Genomic DNA, 17,185 nt, shown 5'->3' with positions numbered 1-17,185 from the left:
ATGACACATACAGACAGTTTCAGGTGAGTGTAAAACAGGGTACTTTCAAAAGATGCACTTCCATGCACTTTCGGGTTCTCTGACAAGTTCTAAATTCTTGATGACCGGATATATTTAGATTTGAAGCCATCCACCTCATATATCATACTGCTTTACTACTTGAGTCGAGCAGTTGCAGAATAAAAAAAGGCTAATGTGGCCACACGACGCGCTGTTGGTAATGACCCTACCTTGACCCCGCGGACACGGAACTCTGCCAGCGCCCGGTTCATCTTGGCAGCGGCGGCAGGCAGGTCATTCCCGCTGGCGATGACTTTGACCAGGAGGGAGTCGTAGTGGGGGGAGATGACGGCCCCCTGGAACGCGGAGGCACTGTCCAGACGGATGCCCATGCCCTCTCCAGTCCGGAACACCTGAAGAATGGGGACAGGAGAATTACGGGGTATGCAGGCAGCAATGCAACAGATAAGAAAGGAGTCAGGAAAAGAACAATCATGTTGATACGCAGTATGTACGAAGTACCTGCACATTTACAAATGTGGCAATTCATATCCTTTGATAACACTCAACCTTTTTCCAAGTTTCATGTTTGTCAATTCACTCAATTAGTCAGTGGTAGTCTCAGTTGTAGCTGTGCGATATGTTTAATTAGCTGATATCCTTTAAACAAGCTGCATTTCATGGGCCAATTAAAATTCTAAAGACTTTTGATTGTTTTTAATCAAAAAGAAGCTCACAGGATGTCAGTAAAGTTAACATTCCAAATGAAAAGGTTTGATTGAAAAGACACACAAGAGAGAGGACGTTCCTAAAGTCATGGGCTAGGCTCTGTGCAATATCAGAACAGACCAAGGATAAAAAGCTAGCCTTCCAAACAGCAGATATTGCCCTTAAATGGGTGACACATAGTGTTGGCACTGAACCACTGAATTATTCAAGCTTGGTATTACCGTGCTGTGCTGATATCTTTATTGGTTGAAAATGGCATACTGAAAATGCAACTGAAAATCGTGTTTAGCTCCATAAGAGTCACCCCCTCATCCTCCAAGCGCCCATCACTCTGCCTTCGTGTGCCTCCCAGCGTAGGGATTAAAGCACTGTTAACCTCATTCTCACTGTGTGAGAGGGACTGCAGGGAGGACCCTTACACAAATCAGAACAATCGCAGCCAAACAGCCTCCCAACACAATTAAACATGTCCACCTGCGTTGCAAGCGTTAGAGCCCCAGCCCTCGTGTTGTGAGGGGAACTGGGAGAGATGATGTGTTCCGCGGTGTGCTGCTCCCACCCTTGGCGCTGCTGTGTATCTTGGAGCGCTCACATTTCAATTCTCCAAATCTCTCAATTAGATATGAATAGGATATCGCAATCTTAGCTGTATAATGTTTTATAGTACAATTTTGCACTTCGGGATAGTGCCAGTGGTTTTAATATATAGAAAGGTAACCAAATGAGCAAGTTACAACTATGATTGTGTTTGATTGTTTTTTTAACAGTAGGCTAATTGAAGAATAGAGAATTTTCTGATAAACGTCATTACCACTGTTTATTAACGTAAATCTACCCGGAGGGATGAAGCCCACAGCAAACACAGTAATGGACAATGTCAGAAAAAAACAACATTCAGTATTTGTGGCAGAAAGAGGAGATCACCTCATGGCGCCAAGGTAACACTGGATGATGTCCAATCACGCTGCCACAGCACAGTGACTAAAACCTTTCGGGCCAGACTCAGTGTGTTTGTCCTGCATCTCTCTCTCGCGCTCTGTCTGGGAGAATAAACTGATCCGAGGTTAAATGCGCTCTGGTCTTGGAGCACATGCTGCATCATGGGAGGGAGGCTTGAGGGGGTCTAAACGTGCTCGTTTCTGTCAGGATGCGTGTGCGACGCTTCAACCTCTGTCGTCAAGGCAACAGGGCAATTTAAGATGGCGGCCTGCCAATCCAACTCCACTCAGCCCCCCCCCCTCAATCGTTAGACACAGCAACCCTCCGTTCAAAAGTAGGTCACAACACCTACACTAATTCACAGCCTAAAACCTCCTTGACAAGCATGTACCCGTACCACGCTGCAGCCTCTAACACCAAACCCTCTAGGACCCATCCAACCGGACAAAAAAACAAAAAACTGCCAGTCCAACAAAAGGTTTCACAACACCTGTGTTTAGCATCTCCCCTCCTTCCCTGCCTCCCTCACTTAGAGACGACGTCAAACACGTTGTCAGTTTGACAAGTTGAACCGAAGGTTTGCCCAAGCTTACCCAGCTGTGTAGAGCACATCTACAACAGAGGCAGGGTCCTCCGGAGGAACACGGTATGCCAGATAGACTTGTTCAGCATGTCTACTGAACACCTCCTGTCGACCTGGCCAACGTCACACACAGGAGTGGAATAAGATCAGCTGCACTATGAAGCCCAATATGACCAGACTGTCTTTACGGTCAAGCTAGGGGGAACAAACTTTTTGCTGCTAGATATTTCTGCTTTTAAATTATATATATATATATATATATATATTTTTTTTTTTTAACTCAAATTATTTATGTAAATATATTAAAGCTCTGCCTGAGAATGTGTATGTCCAGTGTGGCTAGTTGAACTGCTGATATAATGTGGACACTACTCAAATCTCTCCCACAGGGTGTCCTTTGGGCTGGCTTTTGACAAAAAATAATAATTAAAAGCAGATAAATGATTTAATCAAATCGCAAAAATAATGTTTTTTTTAGCCCATTCAATGATGAAAATACATTCGACTGGTCATGCTTATCGGTTTATGGGTTCATTTGCACCATTTAGTTGAATTAACTTGGGTGTGCATTTTCGTTAGGCCTAAAGACTCATAACGACTATCACACTCGCACAGCATACAGATACAGAGCCTGGTTTAAGCTGAAAATCTGTCAGCCAGAGCAAAAGCTGCTGCTACTGCTCCTGTTGCTGCTGGAGTGAAACATGCTTTTTAGAAGCCAAATCATCACGCAACAATTCTAAATGAAATCACGTTTTAAAAAAACATTAAAAAAAAAGAAAAGAGCTTCTACTCGCATTTCTCAACTGGTAATTGAAGCGCACTTCCCATTCAAATTGCGTATAACGGTAGGCAGGCTTCGGCGCATCACACCACTTTGCAATGAGTTGGCGGTAGTATGCATTTTGAAAACATATAGGCCTAACGTAAACTCACCCCATTCCGTACAAATGTGCGCAACCGCGACATTCAAACGAGGCTGCAAAGAAAACGAAATGGGACTGTAGCGACTGTGTTGACTTCAAAATCTGGGGTGTGAACTAGGTTTCTATTCAAGGGTTGATCGACATGGTAATGGCTCTATAGTATTGGAGAATAGTTGGAAAAAAACGGACCCTCCGTTACATCGTGACTTGTCATGCCGTAACGTACAGCATGTATATAGCTACTATTTCTGTCTTACAATCTCTCTCCACCAGGTGTAGCACTCTCATCGTTTAAAAACAAGAAATGGACAGTGACGGGGGTAAGGGGGGATACCGAGTCATATTTTGCGTCGTCACTGCAAGCGATCACGACTCTCAAAAAAACTGTTTACTTCTGAAGATCACTTTAGCACCGTCCTAAAAACCCGATTCAAATTCGACACAAACCTTCAAATAGGTATGTAATGACACATTATATAAACTCTTTATAGTGTTTTATTTACATTCTAGAGGCGATAAGTTGGACAGATCGAGTGAAAAAAAGCGATTTTCCCACACAACATCTCTCCTCCTCACTATCATGCATTAGTTTTGCTTCCCCACCCGCCATTTTTAAAAAGACCCGATGGGGCTCATTGTCGCTTGAATTATGCAGAAACGGGCAGCGTTTAGGTCATGTCATTTATTTTGTTGGAAAGGGGAGAAAGTGTGCTTTACAAAGGTATTGACATTACAGTTGATCTGGAAGTATTGCATTTTTGGGGAGCTAAAATAAGGTCAATTGTACCAAGGCGATGTACAAAAGTGAGTGAGTTTACGTTACTTAATTGTTTGAAACCTGCGCATTTAACTACATATTATGTAACATGTTTACCTTGCTCTAAAGTAGGCTAGCCAAAATACAACCAAATGTGGAGTCAATTCTTTTATAAAGACTTCCATTGCCGTGCTTATAAAACGTGAAGAAATAAGTTTATCAATATTTTAAAGCTAGACATTCTGATCTGTTGCATCAGCCACATTTTTATATATCCTAGGCCTACTGGATGTATGAATTTGGGATCTACTGTCCAACAACTGTCCCAGAGGCTGTTTGGAATAGGCTATTTATTTCTCGCACAGAACGACAAGCTGACCAACAGAATAGATTCTATTCTACTATGGGGGATAGTAGATTGGCAGGCTAGTGATTTTGCTGTTTATTACTCGTCTTGTGGGCTGAGAGAAATGTAATGTGGAATGTTCTAACATTTGAATGCGCATCAGAATTCGGTAAGAAGGACGCCATAATCCAAATGTGATTTCTGTCATTCTGAGCATCGTGGGTGGACACCCAAATCCGGTTTTGCACCCAGTGCACATGGGTCAGGTGCATTTCTCAAATGTCTGGTAAATGAAAATGCTGCTAGTCAAATGTCCGGGGCCACATTTTCCTAACGGAAACCCTGCTCTCCCATCAGTAAGCATTTTACCTCCCTGCAAAACTGAGTCCCGACGCACTTTAACGGATCCAACAAATCCCAGTGACATAGCAGCACTGTACCACAGCTGCAGTTAGGCAATTAAGAGATCAGGAAAAGGACTCTCATGCCCCGTCCTGCTCAGAGACACACAGAGACACAAAGACCTATTCACTCCATGGACACCCCTTACGAGACTTGTAACCTACATGGCAGTTGAAAGTGACATTATTAATAATTCAAGGTTTAGGCAGGGGAAAAAACACAGACAGCAGCTCTCTAGATGCTGCAAAAACATACACAACCTGACATTCCCCAGTTGGAGACAACAAGTAGACAGAACAAATGCACATTCACAAATGTTCACACACACACACAAGAAGACTAATGAGTCTGGGATGCGTGCCTGGGAGACTAGATCAGTATCAAATATGACCCGTTAATTAGATTGGATCTCAGAGGAAACATTGTGGCGAAGCGGGGAGAGGAAGGCGGTTAGGAACCATTGATCTATTCCCTGGAACACGCAGCAGTACGGGGTCAGCGGCCATACAGAAATACTGTAAATATGACACACAATCACATTAGGCTGGACATTAGAGACACTCAGAGGTGGTGTAGTGCTGTGGTTGGGGGTCAGGGTTGTGGTGGAGGCAAGGTTAGGGGGAGGCAACGCGTAGGAGAGACTCATCAAGAGCCAACAAGCACTGTTCGGAGAGGGGGATAAGGGAGGGCAGGATAGAAGACAAATTGAACAGGAGAGAGAAGGACAGAAACAGCAGAAGGGATTACACCATGAAGAGACGAGAGCGCAAAACAATTGTCTGAAAACAAACCAAGGTGGGAAGAGAGAAAGGCGGAGTGGGATGGAATTGAATTGCATGAGAAAAGAAAATGTCAAGCAGAGGGAGAGTGTGCAGTGAGGGAAACCTAAAAATAAAAAAAAATAACTCGTTTAAAACTAAAAATGCATCAGAGAGGAGGAAGATGGTGAAAGAGGGAGAGAGCGAAGGAGGTGGAGAAGAAAAAAGAAAAGAGGGAAATGAAGTGAGAGTGGACGGAGATAAGGGAAGAGAACCAAATTATTTCAGGAGACCAAAACAAAATTGAAAATTAGAAAACGCAAACAGGAGTAGACAAGGATAGGGGGAGGAATGAATAATGGAAACCACACGAAAATGGGGGGGGGACGTGGGTAAACAGAGGATGAAGAGGAGACTTTTATTACCTATAAAATACAGTGGTGCAGAGGCACATTTTTCATGAGGAATAGAATGTCCATCATAATTACAGTGAATTGGTTTCTATTAGGCGCAGGACAAGGGGTGAGGGGGGCTGCGCAATGATATTCATTTCAAAGTATCTGCAAATGGGACATTTTCAATTTCATTTAGGGCAGCAGGGACAGATTTAGTTTCTGAGAGGTTATTTTACAAGGTCTGCAACAGATGGGGCTCTCCATCGATGAACAACATTGGTACGAGGGCCTGTCTGAACAGGGTAGCCTATACAGGTTTAATATGTACTACCGTACCTCATAAGAAACAGAAAAAGGTACTTTACAACGGGTTCTAAATTCAAAGGAAATATTAACCAGGGTATTACATTGGACAGTTCTGTTAAACACGCTTTTAAATCAAGCTAGTCTGGTTTGTTCGTGTTAACGCATCACAATGCAAAAAACAAAATACTTAGTAGTGATAAAAGACAACACAGAATAGTAGCCCGACATCAAGTAGAATAATAAATAACAATGCTAGAGTGTGAAAGAATGGAAGGTAAATGCAAACATGGGAGATCTTGGTAAGCGTCAGCCCCAGCAGGAGAGACTGAAAAGAGGCAAGCGTGAAGAGGCATGAATTCAGCGGATTCAGGAATTTAGTAGGTGGGTGTACGGCATTATTTCAAACCCTTACATTTCATTGGCCATGAACCGCTAGTCAATGGATGAAGAAGACGTGAACTCAAATCAGTATAGAAGACAGTAAACGGCTCTTTAAAATGAGCTATAAAAAAATTATTATAATCACAGGAGGCTGCTGACGGGAAGACGGCTCATAATAAATGTCTGGAACGGAATCAAACACATGGAAACCATGTGTTTGATGTATTTGACACCATTCCATATATTTCCGCTCCAACCATTACCAAGAGCCCGTCCTCCCCAATTAAAGGTGCCCTCAACCTCCTGTGCTATAAATACAAATTATTCAATCCCCCCCTTCAGCTTTCATTAACACTGTATAAATGTAGTCGTGGACTGATTCAATTCCTCCTCCCCCTACCTTCCAACCTACACCACAATAGTCCCTGCATGCACTGGGTTGGAAGGCCACTAATGGCAACTGAGAAAGCAGGGACAAGAAACATCCATCTCCTCGCTCAGTGACAGTATCAATATTGCAGTAGAAACAGCCAAACAAACTTGAGGACATGCCTTTTTCAAATCCATAAATGTTCAAATACATCCATTTCAAATCTCACCCCAATGCAGTAGTTTGAGGTCAGCTGTTCCCACATTTTTGAGTGGGGAATAGAGGCAGTAGAACAATAGAGAGACGGACTGTGCAACGGGATATGTGAAACTCCTCTGGGAATATTGAACGTGGCTGAGATTTGCAGTCCAGACATCTGCAGTCTTGAGCTGCCTTCTCTATCTAATGCCAGGTCGCTATGTCATTAAAGACAGCATGGCTATACTTTGGTTACAAGTGAGATTGCCCAACTAACCACAGGGAAGAGAAACGCTGAGCAAGATTCAAGTGTTTCAAACGGCTCATCTTCCTGGTTTGACCATTTTTTTGGGGGGGGGGGGGGGGGGACTAGCTACTTGAGCACAGAAAATATACTCAATGTGAACCTTTAAAATAACAATTCTGCTATTCCAAGAATTCGATGAGGTAGTCATTTGAAAAGTTAAAAACCTGTCTGTGGACAATGGATTGTCTGGGGGTCATTGAGGTCATTTCTGAATTAAAGAAATATTAATAAAATTTGCCTGCCAGTATAAGTTATAAGTCATCAGAACACCGATATAGAATGGTTCCCTGGAAACTGCCCTGCTCAGTATAGTGGATAAAGAGAACAGGACAGGTACTAATACATATTTAGCAGTGGAGGGAGCTGGGGACGTCTCACTGTGCTGAGAGTGGGGGTGTGGCTGGAATGGGACGCAGTCCTAAATGAACTGCATACGTAAAACATGCATCTAAATGAATACATGAAGCATATGAATCATCCTAGTCTAGTCAGTCCACAATACATGAAAGTAGTAATATTCTTTATTCCACGGTGGGTCACTTCCTGTGGAAGCTAGTCTGCAGACTATGCCCGTTTCTGGCACAAAAACCTAAGAGAACAGTAACCAGACTAGCCAATAAGACAGATCACACCACCAGAGAGCCTAGAAAGCTAGCCAGCACAAACATACTTTGCATGTTTATAGAATGCCTGCAAGTTCTCCTGTTCCCTGCTCGGAATTCACAAGTATATGTTCCATTTTACGTCGTCTCGCCTTGGGAATATCCGGGCACTTTCACAAATGATGGTTTTGTTAACATGGGGGCAACACAGAGCTTAATACAGAATACTAATGTAATCGTCGGCTTTGCCTGTATTCCCTGGGCCATCTGAAAACCACAGAACAAAATGGCACCACTGGTTCAAAGATTTGCCGTTAGAGCTGTGAAAGCCAACAAATAACAAAACATGGAAGTCTTCAAGGACCAATTCAGCAAAACTCTTACTCAACGTGTACAACCTTGACTTTTGTTTAGTATTCTCAGATGCAAGCCCAACTGAATTAAAATGTCTCCAGGATATTGGCCATGCCATTGGGAATATCTGCACGAAGAGTCGAATATGCATGGAGTTTAAATAATGGCTAATCGGATATTTAAAGGGAGATTATTGGTGGCACCCAGCACCTCTCCGGTAGAATGGGAAGCTCCCATTCCAAACAGTCTGGAATGTCTCAGCTCAACATTCATCATGCTAAGGTTGTTGTTCAGGGACCATAATGATGATGGCAACGACAACGCAGTGATCACAATAACGACGCTGGTCAATTTCTTGGCACACTGATACTGAACATTTCCTTGACAGACTGCTTAAATTAGGCAGAGGTAATTCTGTTGTTTTCATGTGCAGTTTTTTCATTTACCACCTGCCCAGTTAGTGAACAGAATACAAAAACATATCGATTGATGTCAAAATAATTCAAAGGAACCGTTGACGATCTAACAAAGTAAACTGATCCAATGCCAGTGATTACCTATTGAACCGATGACAAGTATTAACGCTTCTTTTCCCTACCTACTAAATTACGGTGCTCCTACTGGCCCTGCATATCTGAATTCAATCCATTAGGAGTTGCATCCTCATTCATCATTGTGTCTTCAAATTAGCTTCTGAAGAAGAAATACGGGAGGAGAAAGTCTGGAGCTAAACCTGCGCCCCTCCCTCTTCCCCAGTCTTTACTAGATGTCGCATTCACACGTTGCTTACAAGTGGGGGGGTTCATTATTTTGTTTGCACAAACATTCTCCTTCTCTCATAATGTCTGGGAAAGCAGAGAAGAAAAAAATAAGTTGACACTTAGTTGCAGAGCCTGGAGAGGGCTCAAAGCAAGCCCTCATTCAGACAAACCCGGAGGAGAGAGGAAGAGCGGGAAGGAAAGAGAACCCGTCTGTAGTGTGTACCTCATCTACTATTCTGTCCCTGGACAACACCGAAGCATTCGTTCTGCATTTCACCCATCTGGCTCCACTCTACACCTATTTACTCAAATCCATGCCCATCCATAATGCATCAAATTGTCAATATTGATGCTCTACCCATCACCTGCTGCATCTCTCATGGACAATAACTACGGCCGCATTACATTGCCTTTCAATTTGAGGTAAGGAAAGAGACAGACAGAGAGACAGAGACAGTTCCAAATTCCAAATCGATTTTTGTTTTAGATTCCATCTCTCACAGTTGAAGTGTACCTATGATAAAAATTACAGACCTCTACATGCTTTGTAAGTAGGAAAAACTGCAAAATCGGCAGTGTATCAAATACTTCTTCTCTCCACTGTATATGCTCAGATTGATCCCTGAGGGCAGTCCGAGCAGATCTGAGGTTGAACTCTTAAAGCATTAGGAAAAAACCCAGCTCCTTAGTGTGAATCAGAGAGACCAGGTAGACGACCAGACAATCTACAGCTGGAACAGACAGGGATTTTGGGCTGATTCAAGGCCTACATGTCAAACAACCGGGGGATATCAATATTTGTTCCATTATTTATTTCAAAACGCAACTCATCCCAAACAATCATTCAGACCAGAGGGCTCCTGTGGGAACAGGGTCGGAACGCCAAGTCTACAGCATTAACTAAATAAACACTCAACTACAGAATCCTAAATGGACATGCATAAGTAGAGCTAGGAGGGTTATTTCCTGGGAAATAGTTCTGTCAGGGCTCATGGGTCAGGAAACCTTCTGGCCCTACATTGAGAGAGAGAATGCGCCTCATTATAACTGAGTGGCAGTCTGCAGGGGGGGGGGGGGCTGTTGCTTACCTCAAGCCGTCCAGTGTCAGGCTGGAAGCCACGGGCAGGATCCTCTGTGGTCACACGGCATTGGATGGCGAAGCCATTTATCCGGATCTTATCCTGCTTCAGGCCCAGCTCTGGCAGGCTACGACCCTCACACACGTGCAGCTGAGCATGAACCAGGTCCACACTGACAGGAAGAGGAGAGTAGAAAGAGAATTTTGATGTCTGAATTGACAAGGAAAACAGAAGAAAATGCACTTGGTTGTGCATAAAGTTCCCACTCTGGTATGTCTACAGGAGTTACCAGTTCAGAATCTTGTTTTTCTCTCGATACCCATGACAACTTCAGATACCTTGTGTGAAAATCCCCTACATGATACACAAGCAGTGTGGTGACATTCACAACTGATGTGAAGATGAGAGTTCACACAGCAATATCTATTCCCATTCTAAAACGTGATGTTAGGTTCATGACACGCCTTCAGTGCACTTGAAAAATAAACCTGAGAGATGTAGGGAAAAGGGGGGGGGGGGGGGGGGGACTTCAGTTCAGAGGGGAAGAGAGCGCAGAAAAGGTATTCAGGGTAAGGAAAGATAACTGACACTTGCTCCACTGTGACCACAGCCAACAATCCAGAGGGAGCTGGAACTGGTTTCTGTTCAGTCATGGATGGAGAGGAATATAAATCTGATGCGTCACGATACTATGAGAGCCAAAACTAAAAACCCTATTGCTGTTAACTTTCACAGAAACGTCTGTCCATTTAGCAATTCTAATTATGAAAAAGGTTGGTAGAAAATCCATTTAATGGTAATTAAAACTCAGAGCTCCACACGATAAGAGGGAATGTTTTTGTAATTGCTCATAGGCAAATCCGATAATTTCCACCTTTTGTCTACGCCATTTGCACAACAGCATGTGAAATTTATTGTCAATCAGTGTTGCTTCCTAAGTGGACAGTTTGATTTCACAGAAGTGTGATTGACTTGGAGTTACATTGTGTTGTTTAAGTGTTCCCTTTATTTTTTTGAGCAGTATATGTGTGTGCATGTCAGTGCCTCGAGGCTGAGGGAACACTTTTTCTTACCAATAAAAAGGAAGGGACAGAGTTGTACTTGCATTAAATGTTAAACTTCAATTTAAGGAACAAAGTGTCTGGGCAGGAGTTTTTTGTTGCATCAATGGATTGAAACATTTTGGCTGGTGACGACAAATACTTCATGAACAGTCAAACACAAAGGAAAAATGTTTTGCTATAAAACATGACAAACAGAATCTCAGGCCCTGGAGCAGGTTGGACGCTGCTTATGTCTGAGAGACGCAATATCTTCTAAACTGACAGAAACAATTTCAGAAACAACTGGGCCGGCTGAGAATAAGCAACTGTGTAGCTTGAAAACCGGCAATCATTTTATACTTCCATCACTTAATGTATACCATTATTTCTCCACCTTCTCCCGCTCAGCAGACGACTTGTCAACCACTTCGGAAAAAAGGTTGACGACATCCGTTTCTCATTCACTCTCAGCCTACTGAGCCCACTAACAAAACAACCTACTCCTTGACCTCTTTCGATTGTTAACGTTCGATCCAAAACAGGATTGCTCGCCACCAAACAATACATTTGATGTAGAAAATGCGCTTAGAAAAATATGTTTAAAGAGATTTTCTACAAGTAGGCTCAAACGAAAGTGTTCATTGTAAGAAAATTGCATGTAATTGTGAAATTCTATCATTTCGTGGGTGGAACGTTACATATTTGATATAATAGCTGACATTCTTGTAGCCGTGTTCACATTCTCTATACTGCGCTTTAAAAATGTGTGCCCAGTCAAAAATCTAATTTTAAGAAGATACTTACTACTACATGAAATGTAAAGTAAGTGGCTGCATTTCAAACTTGATAAACAGAAAACAAAGATATCAAGAGGCACAGGCTCATCTGGTGAAAATCACTGGGGGGGGAAGCAGCTTCTGCCTCTTATTTTTCTTCTTGACTTGTTTTGTCATTTGGTATTTACACGGACTAAGACAGTGTTACCAAGGTCTCAGTAAGACATAATTACACAGAGGCAGTAATCCCTTCCAACTGAAGCAACGTGTCGTATTGTCATATTGGATTAACCCAACTGTTCTCCCCACTTTCTCTACCTCCAAGACAATTAGTCGTAAAAAGGGCCCTCAACACCTAGGTGCGATACCGTGTGATCTCACAGGAATAGAAAAGTGCTCCCCTCCCAATTAAATACAAAGAGGCTTTATTGCCATGGGGAACATGTTTCCATTGCCAAAGCAAGTGAAATAAACTAAACAAAAGTGAGAAACCAAAAAAACAAGCAACATAGAATTTGACGCTCAAAAGGGTTTAAAAAAAAGTTATATTATCAGCTATATACAAGGTTTAAGCAATATGCAAATAGTTGTAGTACGACTAGTAGGAGAAGAAAGAAAAATAAGTTGAATTTACAGTGTTTGTACTTCACTGGTTGCCCTTTCCTCATGGCAACGGGCCACACATCTTGCTGCTGTGATTGCACTGTTGGATTCTAGCTTGAAATATACGCATTCATGTTACCAGACTAGAACTTACTGATTACTTTACATGTTTAAAGTATGTGTATGCAGATAGATATATAAATACAGTTGAAGTCAGAAGTTTACATACACCTTAGCCAAATACATTTAAACTCAGTTTCGCAATTCCTGACATTTAATCCTAGTAAAAAGACCCTGTTTTAGATCAGTTAGGATTACCACTTTATTTTAAGAATGCGAAATGTCAGAATAATAGTAGAGAGAATTATTTATTTCAGCTTTTATTTATTTCATCACATTCCCAGTGGGTCAGAAGTTTACATACACTCAATTAGTATTTGGTAGCATTGCCTTTAAATTGTTTAACTTGTGTCAAACGTTTAAGCCTTCAACAAGCTTCCCACAATAAGTTGGGTGAATGTTGTCCCACTTCTCCTGACAGAGCTGCTGTAGCTGAGTCAGGTTTGTAGGCCTCCACGCTTTTTCAATTCTGCCCACAAATGTTCTATAGGATTGAGGTCAGGGCTTTGTGATGGCCACTCCAATACCTTGACTTTGTTGTCCTTAAGCCATTTTGCCACAACTTTGGAAGTATGCTTGGGGTCATTGTCCATTTGGAAGACCCATTTGCGACCAAGCTTTAATTTCCTGACTGATGTCTTGAGATGTTGCTTCAATATAATCAACATTATTTTCCTTCCTCATGATGTCATCTATTTTGTGAAGTGCACCAGTCCCTCCTGCAGGAAAGCACCCCCACAACATGATGCTGCGACCCCCGTGCTTCACGGTTGGAATGATGATCTTCGGCTTGCAAGCCTCCTCCTTTTTCCTCCAAACATTATGATGGTCATTATGGCCAAACAGTTCTATTTTTGTTTCATCAGACCAGAGGACATTTCTCCAAAAAGTACGATCTTTGTCCCCATTTGCAGTTGAAAACAGCAGTCAGGCATTTTTAATGGTGGTTTTGGAGCAGTGGCTTCTTCCTTGCTGAGCGGCCTTTCAGGTTATGTCAATATAGGACTCGTTTTACTGTGGTTATAGATACTTTTGTACCTGTTTCCTCCAGCATCTTCACAAGGTCATTGGCTGTTGTTCTGGGATCGATTTACACTTTCCTCACCAAAGTACTTTCATCTCTAGGAAACAGAACGCATCTCCTTCCTGACCGGTGTGACGGCTGTGTGGTCCCATGGTGTTTATACTTGCGTACTATTGTTTGTACAGATAAACGTGGTACCTTCAGGCATTTGGAAATTGCTCCCAAGGATGAACCAGACTTGTCGAGGTCTACAATTTTTTTTCTGAGGTCTTGGCTGACTTATTTCGATTTTCCCGTGATGTCAAGCAAAGAGGCAACAAGTTTGAAGGTAGGCCTTGAAATACATCCACAGGTGCACCTCCAATTGACTCAAATTATGTCAATTAGCCCATCAGAAGCTTCTAAAGCCATGACATAATTTTCTGGAATTTCCCAAGCTATTTAAAGGCACCGTCAACTTAATATATGTAAACTTCTGACGCACTGGAATTGTGATACAGTGAAATAATCTGTCTGTAAACAATTGGTGGAGAAATGACTTGTGTCATGAAAAGTAGATGTCCTAACCGACTTGCCAAAACTATAGTTCGTTAACATGAAATTTGTGGAGTGGTTGAAAAACAAGTTTTAATGACTCCAACCTAAGTGTATGTAAACTCCCGACTTTAACTGTATGTGTATGTGTATGTGTATGTGTATGTGTATGTGTATATATATATATATATATATAAGGGGTCAAAGACGGGTCAAGAGGAACTAGGTGTGTGGAAAGTTACTGAGTGACCTGGAAAGTTAATGAGAAAAGGGGACATGCTGAAAGTTCATATTCTGTTCAAATATGTTATTGTTGAATATGAAATCTTCCTAAAGAGGGAGGCAAAAGGGCAAGTCTAGTTTCAGTTCTTGATATGGCAGACCAGTTGCTGAGGAACCACAACCATGAGGGATGTGGAACTCAACTGGAGATAAAGGTCAACTGTTGAAGTGAGAAGACACTGCTGGGAGGGTGGCACCCCGAAGACCAATGTGATTTACAGTCCTCTCACACACACAAATTCCATGCGGGTCCTGGACTTAGGCAGGGCCATGACAGTAAGAGGAACCTAGTGTGTTTCTGCCTAACAGAGGACAGTGTATCTTAAACACACAAGGAGATGACTCTGCCTAGTTCAACGGTATAAAAGAAAATGTGCTTGTGGGACTTGTATGTTGTCTTTCTAGCTGTATGACCCAGTGGGTGAATAAACTTGGTTTGAGCTTTTTCCTAGTCATCCGTTTGAGTTTTTACTATGTTTTTTCAGAACCTAACAGCACACTGCAGTGTTTTGCCTAACAGATACGGGAATTTATCAATGTTTGATTTGTTTTCAAATGCTTTGTGTTATCTGTGGGAAATATGCATCTCTAATATAGTCATACATTTTGCACGAGTTTAGTAAGCGAAAGCGCAGTCTCTCCCTCTCCAACACAATAATTATTCTCCTGGATCTGTCTCTGCCCTGGGCCCAACAGCTCAGCTACTTCTCAAAAGGAGGTAAAGAACCTCCATCTTAGCACACATACCAAGGGGCCTTGGCTTTTCATGGCAAGAACTAGTTACTGATAAGTTAGGGAAAGTACCTTTTAGGGAAAGAGTCGGCTGCAATTTAGTACATTTCTAATTGGGGCTGAAGAACCTAAGTGCAAGCAGTTTAGGTAAAGACTTAAAGAGCTAACATTCAAGAAGGAGAAGTCACTTCAGAGCACAGCCTCTGCAACTCAAGAAAGGGTCAAAAGACAAAGCAACCAGGAACACAATCCGAGGAGAGGGAAGGAGAACGCCACAAGCACAACAACTTCGGACCAAAGGACACAGCCACTTTGAGCAGATTGAGTATGACATTTAATGTTCATAATGTCAAGGTCTTTAAATCTCATCTTTCATTCTATTTCATCATCATTATGTTTTGTACATATTTTGATTAGTGTTCTTAAAATGTTGATGGTATAAAATAATTACGTTCTTGTTATTCTGGTAAAGTTATTGCAAAAATAATTGCTAAGTCAGGTCTCCTCTGAAGACAAATGTTTTCCTGGCACCCAGATTTCATAATTTATAGTAATAATTATACACACACACAGGTCAGAAACAGATAATCCATGCTTTTCTCGATTGATCTCTTATCTAACTTCTATACCCAGAGAACACTAGACTGAAACTCTGATTTCAGTCCCAAACTCTCTTGGGGTGGCAGGAAGAAAGAAAAGGGGTGGAAAATACCCAGAAAATACAAGAGGAGGAGGACAGAGGAGAGGCAGCGGAAAGGGGGACAGAGGAAAGGCAGAGGAGACTGCATTGCACAAAACCAAAGATGTGATATGAGCTGGAAGCAGAGGGAGTGAAGGAGGGGGGAGAGACGGAGACGTGAGGGGGGATTAATATATTCAGTGTGATTTCTTATTCCACTTTAATTGCTGATGCCAGGCAGCGTATGTAGCGCTGGTGTGGATGTGCTGGAAAATTCTGCACCTCTCCCTCCTAACAAACCAAAATCCTTCCACTGAAAGCCTCTCCACTTTAACCCATTTTTATTTGAATAAGATCCAGGTCTTTGAACCAGCCCCCCAAACACAGCAATCCGTTGACAAGCTTTCCTCATCCTTGTGTGCCTGTTTAGTAGTCTTTCTCCTCCCTCGTCTACCCGTCTCCCATTCTTAATTTCTTGCAGAATAGACAAACAAATGTGCAGCTGCAATCTAGCCACAACTCAGTGATTAGAAACCCATTACAGGGTCAGTGACAGAGCCTACACTGAGCTGTAAACACACACACACACACACACAGAATTGAATTAAGGGAGAGGAGTGGGAAGGAGAATTGGAGTGGCGCAAATGCTGAGAGAATTTAGGTCTGCCATAAGCCTGTCCTAACTGAATTTATAGAAGGGAAAGCACAACACAACAATGACCTCCAACCAAAGTATATGGGCTCCATAGCGCAGGATACTGTTCCTAAAGCCTGTTTCAAAAGGAGGCATTATATCACAGTAATGTAAGAAGATACTGTGAATGCACCAAAAATGATTTGATCTGCACTGACTGAAATGCATTAGTCTTCATGTGAAAGGAGGAAAAAAAGGGATGTTGTGAGACTGGAGAGGTTGCAGAGTCCAAGGAGTGAACACATTACAATGACATGGGCCATTTCCAGTGATTCCCAATACCACGCAGTAGGCAGAAGGGGTCCTTAATTGGTCTTAATCACTGGGAGCAATGACAAGTCATGATACAGGCTGAGGCAGACAGACAAAAACAGAGGCGTAATAGCCTACCAACCGGAGAGCTATATACAGACCAGAGAATTCAACACGTAGTCGGAGGAGAACATAGCCAGTGGCTAGGGTTATGGCATGAATGCCCCTTTGGCAAGTAAGAATCAATTGCATT

At 42.3% G+C, this 17,185-nt stretch overlaps 1 protein-coding gene across 1 annotated transcript in view; it reads right to left on the bottom strand.

The window, feature by feature from the left end:
- Window positions 1–17,185, bottom strand: part of LOC129868891 (pyruvate carboxylase, mitochondrial-like) — a 99,090-nt gene that overhangs the window by 47,749 nt on the left and 34,156 nt on the right. The window contains exons 9-10 of the mRNA XM_055943214.1: window positions 10,203–10,365; window positions 231–413 (exon numbers count right to left, since the gene is read on the bottom strand). Of these exons, the coding sequence (XP_055799189.1) occupies window positions 231–413; window positions 10,203–10,365 (346 nt within the window). The remainder of the gene's footprint in view (window positions 1–230; window positions 414–10,202; window positions 10,366–17,185) is intronic.

This window comes from Salvelinus fontinalis, chromosome 13 (genome assembly GCF_029448725.1).
Source record: "Salvelinus fontinalis isolate EN_2023a chromosome 13, ASM2944872v1, whole genome shotgun sequence".
Taxonomy (NCBI): domain Eukaryota; kingdom Metazoa; phylum Chordata; class Actinopteri; order Salmoniformes; family Salmonidae; genus Salvelinus; species Salvelinus fontinalis.
This window is presented reverse-complemented; position numbering and strand designations above follow the sequence as displayed.